This window comes from Castor canadensis, chromosome 14, assembly GCF_047511655.1.
Source record: "Castor canadensis chromosome 14, mCasCan1.hap1v2, whole genome shotgun sequence".
Classification (NCBI taxonomy): Eukaryota; Metazoa; Chordata; class Mammalia; order Rodentia; family Castoridae; genus Castor; species Castor canadensis.
Genome location: NC_133399.1, coordinates 41668852 through 41676488, shown reverse-complemented (window position 1 = coordinate 41676488; position 7637 = coordinate 41668852). Strand labels below are relative to the sequence as shown.

General features: G+C 56.7%; 1 protein-coding gene across 1 annotated transcript; it reads left to right on the top strand.

The window, feature by feature from the left end:
* Positions 1 to 239: 239 nt before the first annotated feature.
* Gpr108 (G protein-coupled receptor 108) lies at positions 240 to 7374 on the top strand. The gene is made up of 18 exons (XM_074054448.1): positions 240 to 413; positions 1064 to 1183; positions 1897 to 1947; positions 2127 to 2209; positions 3136 to 3260; positions 3385 to 3425; positions 3521 to 3589; positions 3680 to 3784; positions 4334 to 4467; positions 4562 to 4637; positions 5039 to 5112; positions 5191 to 5308; positions 5450 to 5580; positions 5677 to 5720; positions 6042 to 6091; positions 6320 to 6403; positions 6502 to 6626; positions 7074 to 7374. The coding sequence occupies exons 1-18, from the start codon at positions 294 to 296 to the stop codon at positions 7144 to 7146; spliced, it is 1623 nt and encodes a 540-aa protein (XP_073910549.1). The 5' UTR covers positions 240 to 293; the 3' UTR covers positions 7147 to 7374.
* The last annotated feature ends 263 nt before the right edge of the window (positions 7375 to 7637 follow it).

The window sequence follows — 7637 nt, the reverse complement described above, 5'->3', positions numbered from 1 at the left end:
GGATATCAGATCCATGATAATTGGTTCTATGGACAGTTTATCAAACTATATGCTGGACAATCTTTCTAGTGATTGGTGAAAGTGAAGGTGGGACTAAGCCGTATCAACACTCCCATTAGGAGTTACTGCTGTCCATCTAGTATCGTATAGGGGCGGGTTTCCGAAGAATTGGTCGCTAATTGGTTGGATGGGTTGATAAATCCAAAGAGCCAAGCCCCGACGTGCGGCGATTGGCTCACTAGTAGGCGGGTTTGCGGGCGTCAGAGGCCGTGTCAGAGGTGGCAGCTCCAGAGATGGCAGTGAGCGAGAGGAGGGGGCTCCGCCGCAGGAGCCCAGCGGAGTGGGGGCAGAGGCTCCTTCTGTTGCTTCTGTTCGGCGGCTGTTCGGGGCGCATCCACCGGCTGGCGCTGACGGTGAGGCCCGCAGCGCGGCGATCTGGGTGGGGGCGCATCTTTGTCGCGGAGAAGCCTCTGGCTTCGAGTGGTCTCGTCCGTCCTCCCCTGCTCCGTACGCGGGATGGAGCGGTCTGACAGCGCCCCCTGCTTCCTTGCGCGGAGTGGTCTCGGCCCAGGATCCCCCTCAGTCTTGGCGATGGACTTGCCTGGGCCGCGGAGCTGGAGTGGTGCCTGCCCTCCCTTCGGGGGCGGGGCCTCCACCTCTCGGGACCCCTGACTCTTCGCCCTTTAAATTCTTGGGATCGTTTTGGGGACGCTGGAGACCTGTGGCACCATTCACTGGGGATTCAGGTCTCCTTGAGTGGGATCTCCTGAGCATTCACTGGGTTCTTGGGGGCCCCGTTGGAGTCTGTTTACCGGAGGTGACGGCCGCACTCTGGGGGTGGTGCTCATCCAGTTGCCCCAGCGTGTCTCTTCCTGGACTCTCAGAACAGTAGTTAGAAGATCCAAGGCCACTCTGCCACTGCCTGGGGCTGGAATGAGGACCCAGCATCTTAGATGGTCTCCTGTCACTCTCTGGGCCTGTCCAAATAAAGGAGAGGAAACTCGGGGGAACCTCATGCCTGAGACTTGGGGCTAGCTGCCTCTGTCCCCTTTGTCTCCGGCAGGGGGAGAAGCGAGCAGACATCCAACTGAACAGCTTTGGCTTCTACACCAATGGCTCCCTGGAAGTGGAGTTGAGTGTCCTGCGGCTGGGCCCCCAAGAGACAAAAGAGAAGTCCCCGCTGGTGAGGGGCTTGGTGGAGGGCTTGGGCGTGCAACCGCAGCGTTCCCGCATCTCCCTGCCGCCCCAGTCTGGATACCCATGTCTGAGTCCCTTGGCCTCTCTGAGCCTCAGTTTCCTCCTGAGTAACCTGGGGATAATATAACATGATATATGCTCAGCGCTGGTCTTGACAGTGGGGGCCAAAGATCCTGAAGTCTGAATGAATGACCAGTATGTATTGATTGAATGCTAAGACCAGGTACCATGCACAGCAATCTCTGTGGGCCCCTCCCTCGTGGCCCCCTCCCAGGGATGCTGTAGGAATTCACTGAACCGCTTTTCATGGAGGTGGCCTCAGGCTGTTATATGGTGGGCTCAGAGCACACAATCTGGCAATGGCAGAGCCTGGATTTAAATCGTTGCTAAATTCCAAAGCCCAGAGCAGGAAGCCTTGGGGGGTGGGGAGGCGGGCAGGGGGAATAGGGTAGGCTATCACAGGTCTCCCTGGGGAAGTGACATACACAGTGAACCACCTGAGATGGTTGGACACAAAAGAAGAGGACTGGTAGGGACAGGGTTAAGTTGTTGGAAAATTCAGAGAGAATGTTGGATCTGGTGCATAGTAAGTGCTCAGTAAATGCAAGGCTACGTTCTATTGCTATAAATGGGATGGTTTGGAGGGTCCCTGCTAGAGTCCCTCATGTCTCCTCCCCCCCTTTTCTTTCCACCCACCAGGTGGGATTCAGCCTGAGCCGAGTTCGATCTGGCAGTGTTCGGTCGTACCCAGTGAGTGCAGGGAGCGGGAAGGGGGTGAGGACACACAGGGCTGGTGTCGGGAGGTTGTCTGTCTTCTGCACACAAAACACAAAGACCCTGTTCTTCCCCAGAGGTGGGAGCAAGAAGAGACCCTGGGTAGTTGGGTGGGAAAGAAGGGCAACCCTGGGTTCCCTCTGCCTGTTCCGCAGATCCAGGATCCACATGAATGCCTTCTGCAGAGAAATAGCAGCAGCTTCCTGGTCCTGTTCCTCATCAACACCAAGTTGCTGCAGTGAGTGGGGGCTGGGCCTGGGACACACTCATGGTCACGTTTCCCAGGGTGTGGTGCCCACTGGTCAGGTGGAATGAGAAATCTACTGAAAAGAACTTGACGCCCCTCGGGAAAAAGCAGCCATCTACTTTTCAGAGTCACCGTTAAGCCTCTGATTATCAGATGGAGGGAGAGAGGGGAGGACACTCAGGAAATGCTGGGGGGTCTTGGGGCCAAAGATCCAGATGCTGAAGGTTGTCAGAGTTAATAACAATCATTCGTCCTTGTTGAGTCCTGGGACCTAAAGGTATAAATTCGTTGATTCGCTCTTACACTGCTGTTATCCCCATCCTTCAGGTGTGAAAACTAAGTCCTCCAAACTGGAATTCAGACCCAGACAATCTAGGGCCCAGGTCTCACAATACCAAGTTGCTCTTTTTCTTTTTCTTTTTTGGTTCTGGGGTTTGAACGCAGGTCCTCTCACACTTTCTAGGCAAATGTTCTACCACTTGAGCAAAAAGCCCCAGCCCTTTTTGCTTTAAGTTTATTTTTCAAATAGGGTCTCACGATTTTGCCTGGGACTGACCTTGAACCTTGATCCTCCATCTCCACTTCCATGCAGCTGGGATTACAGGCGTGAGCCACCATGCCTGGCCCCAGTGTTTTCTTTTTAAATAAGGTACTTAAGTGCAATGAGTGAGGAGTCGATGTCATGGGAAATGACAAATAATCACTAGTGTGGGCAACCTATAGGTGTGGCATCCACTGTGATAGGAGGTGGTCAAATACTGGCACATGGTGACCACCCACTCAGCGTGAGGCCCCTTTCCCCACGGAGATGCAGAGCCTGAGGGGCACTGAGTCCTTCCACACAGGTGGTGTGCTTGACCCCAGGTTCAGCACCCTGGCCTCATACCCCCGCTCCTGGCCCCTCACCCTTACCCCAGGGTCCAGGTGCGAAAATATGGGGAGCAGAAGAAGTTGTTCATCTCTTCTGGGCTCCTCCCTGAAGCACCCACTAAGTCAGGGCTGCCAGAGCCAGAGCCCACAGGCACTCCCAAGGTGGACAGTGGTGAGTCAGGCTGGACAGCCAGGGAGGGGAGGATGGGACAGGGCTGCCCTGTATCCCCCCACCTCATGTTTCTGCCATCGCTGTGTTTATCCATCCCTTGAAATCACTCATCTGTCCCCTGCAGGGTCCTCCACAGTCATCAAGGCAAAATCTGCAGTGCCTCAGGTTTGGGGAGCTGAGTGGGAGGGAGAAAGGGTTACCCCAGGGAATTTGGGGTTCCAAGACCAGGGCCAGCTGATGGATGGCCTCTGTCCCCTCAGGACCCCAGTGGGAATGACAAGGAACTGGTGTTGGACCTGGGCCACCTCAATGATTCCTATAATTTCAGTGTAAGTTGTCTATGGTATCTGAGGACCCATCTCCCCACCTCCTGCCAGAACAGGAGACCCCCCAACTGAGACCTCCTCTCTCTTGCTCAGTTCCATGTGGTGATCGGCTCCAGGGAGGAGGAAGGCCAGTACAACCTTAACTTCCACAACTGCTACAACTCTATTCCCGGCCAGGAGCGTCCATTCGACCTAACGGTGCGCAGGCAGGGAGCAGGCCTGAGCACTTGCCACAGGCCAGGCTTAGCTTGGAATCCTCCCTGCAGCAGGGGCTGGTGGGAAGTTGATGATGCCAGGATCACTGGCCCTCCGTATCCCTAGGACCATCTAGGAGGATTTGACCCATCTCAGATTACACCCACAGACTTCTTATCCTTGTCTCCTGAACAATACAGTGTGACAGCTCTGCACCCAACATTAACATTATATTAGGTATTAGGAGACATCTGGAGATGGTTGACCACCTGCAGGAGGATGTGCACAGGTCCTATGCAGATATCGTGCCACTTTTTATAAGGGACCTAAGCATCTCCTATTTTGGTATTTGGGGTAGGAGGGGTCCCGAAGCCAGTTCCTCAAGGATACCAAAGCACAGCTATATACCCATTTGAGAGCTAGGGCAGACTGAGGCTCAGAGGAGAAGAGTCACCAGCTAGAAAGTGGGATTGCTGCAGAGCATACTTATGGTTCCCCAGGTCCAGAGGTAGAGTACAAGACCACCATCACCCACCTCTGTCCCCTTCCCAGGTGATGATCCGGGAGAAGAACCCAGAAGGCTTCCTGTCAGCAGGAGAAATGCCTCTCTTCAAGCTCTACCTGGTCATGTCCACCTGCTTCCTGGCTGCTGGCATCTTCTGGGTCTCAGTGCTCTGCAAGAACACGTAATGCCCTCACCCTCCTCCTCTGCCATCCCCCCTCTGTCCCCCCATCCCCCCCACAATCATGCTCTTCCCCTTCCCCCTGACCCCCTGCCAGGTACAATGTCTTCAAGATCCATTGGCTGATGGCGGCCCTGGCATTCACCAAGAGCATCTCTCTCCTCTTCCACAGTGTGAGCACCTTGGGCTGGAAGCAAGAGGGGCGGCTGGGAGGATGGAACATCTGGGCCACCCCCACATCTCCACAGACCTGGGCTGAGCAGCTTTTCCATTTCATCTGTCTGCATGTCCTGTCCTGCCCTGTCCTGTCCAGCTCTCCCTATCCACCCTCCAGTCTCACTGTCCCCAGGTCCAGCCACGACCGTCCACCTCATTGTCTAACCACCCACCCACCACCACCATCCCTTCATTGTTCCAGAGGGATGAGGAGTCCATGGTGACTGTCCGTTTTTGAGTTCCACCCAATGTCCTGATTGGAACTCAGTTCATTTAGCTGTCCAACCATCCTGTCCCCGACCATCTACGTAGCCACCCATCCTCCTGTCTCACTGTCCATCCATCCATCCGCCTCCAGATCAACTACTACTTCATCAACAGCCAGGGCCACCCCATCGAAGGCCTCGCCGTCATGCACTACATCACACACCTGTGAGTGGCCCCTCTGCAGCAGGTGGCGGGAGGCCGGCAGGGAAAAGTCGGTCCTCATCATCAGGCCCGCTTCCCCAGGCTCAAGGGCGCGCTCCTCTTCATCACCATCGCCTTGATCGGCTCGGGCTGGGCCTTCGTCAAGTACGTTCTGTCGGACAAGGAGAAGAAGATTTTTGGGATTGTGATCCCCTTGCAGGTGCGGGGTTGGAGGCCCTGGAGAGGGGCTGAGGGTGGTGCAGGGCCGTGGGTGGTGGGGCAGAGGGGCTGCATTTCTGGTGAGCAGGCATCTGAGATACGACCAGGTGGCACCCATTGATCCACCCCTCGGGCTGTACAGGTCTTGGCCAATGTGGCATACATAGTCATCGAGTCCCATGAGGAGGGTGCCAGCAACTATAGACTCTGGAAGGAGATCCTCTTCCTAGTGGACCTCATCTGCTGTGGCACCATCCTCTTCCCTGTTGTCTGGTGAGGACCTGGACCTGGCCCCAACCCTGGCTGAAACACCCCACCCCAGGGCAGAGTCTGCACTGACCCTGCCCTGTGTCCCCTTCCACTTCCAAGGTCCATCCGGCATCTCCAGGACGCATCTGGCACAGATGGAAAGGGTGAGGTCCCACTGCTCAGGACCCTCTGTCCCCAGCCCCCTTCCTGCTCCAGGCCCTTTTTTCTGCCCTCTGGAGTCCCTTTCCTCTCTCCACACCACAGCGTGCCCCTATCTGTCCTCTCTTTTCTCTCCAACACCCATGCCCAGCCTCTCTGCCCTGCTTGGTTGTCTTTTCCCTCCTCTCTGATTGCCCCCTTCTCTCCACCCCCCTGCCCCTGGGACACTCGCCCAGATGACCTCCCCTCCCCTCCCCTACTCTCTCCTTCTGGCACTCAGTGGCTGTCTGACCACTGTGTCTGACCACTGTGTGCACACCCCTCAGTGGCAGTGAACCTGGCCAAGCTGAAGCTATTTCGCCATTACTATGTCATGGTAGGAGCCTTATCCCCACACACAGGGAGGGGTCTGGGGAGGGGTTGGGGCAGGGAGGGATCCCAGCATGTTGGAACCCGCACCTGGCCACTCTGCCCGCCTACCTCAGAGTGAGTGCCCTCTGGCTTCTGCCCCCCATCCCCCCGATTCCAAGGTCCCTACTCTAGCCACCCCCAGCCCCACCATCCCCATGGTTCTTCTGTCGCACGTCCACTCGTGCCCCTGTAGGTCATCTGCTATGTGTACTTCACACGCATCATCGCCATCCTGCTGCGGGTGGCTGTGCCCTTCCAGTGGCAGTGGCTGTACCAGGTGAACTAAGAGGCAGGGCTCAGGTAGTCTGGAAAGGGGATCAGACAGTGCAGGTGGTGGTGTGCCTGACGTTCCTGCTCTGCCCCTTTGTCCCCCAGCTCTTGGTAGAGGGCTCCACTCTCACCTTCTTTGTGCTCACGGGCTACAAGTTCCAGCCCACAGGGGACAACCCATACTTACAACTGCCCCAGGATGATGAGGAGGATGTGCAGATGGAGCAAGTGTGAGTATGGAGCGCCTCTGGGGGTGGGGCTGAGGATTAGGGAGGGGTGGAACATTGGCCTCTTCGGGAGTTGCTGAAGTGGGATGGGGTGTGCAGCTCTGAAGGCAGGGTAGGCAGGAACTGGGCAGCTCTGGGGGTAGACTAAGTACCACCAGGTGTGGGGTTGGGGCCACTGGGAGTAGACCAGCGAAGCCACCCCGCAGGGTGGGCGGGGCAGGGCTGATCTGGGGACCGGGTTAGGGCCACGGGGAGGTACAGCTAGGGTAGGTGTGGAGTGGTGGGTTAGGTGTGGAGTGGTGGGTGAGGAGCTGCTCTGGGGGGCAGGACCTGGGAAGCTGGGAGAGAGTGGGCGGGGCTGAGGCAGTCCCTGGGGGGGCCTTGGGGTGGGCAGGGACTGCTGCCCTTCAGCTCCTGAAAGGCCTCCTTGCTGTCTACTCCCACCCGCAGAATGACGGACTCTGGGTTCCGGGAAGGCCTGTCCAAAGTCAACAAAGCAGCCAGCGGGCGCGAGCTGGTGTGATCCTCCCCCGGTATCCCACCAGATGGCCTCTGCCCTCCTCCGCCCCACACTTCACACTCCTGCGCCTCTCCCAAAGGTGGGGGAGCTGGAGAGGCCTATGTGGACAAGGTGCTCGGCTCCCGAGACCTGGGTCCAGGGAGAAGCTCACTCAGAAGACAGACAGCCCTGTGCTCTCCACGGGACCACTCCCACTTCAGCTGTACAATAATGACCAATCTGTTTTTGTTACCCAGATTTCTTGCCTTTGTGGGGGTTGAGGTCTGATGCAATGTTATGTTTACAATTTAGAAGTTTGTATTCAGCGGGGTGGGGGTGCAGTGTTCCTGGCTTTACACGTTCGATAAATATTCATTGAGCCACTACTGCGTGCTGGGCCCTACGCTGGGTCCTAGAGACAAAGCAGTGACCTAGAACCCTTGGGTTACAGCCCTCAAGGGGCTCATAGTCCAGGAGGAACATGGGGCTGTCAGGGAGAGGAACATGTCACCAGG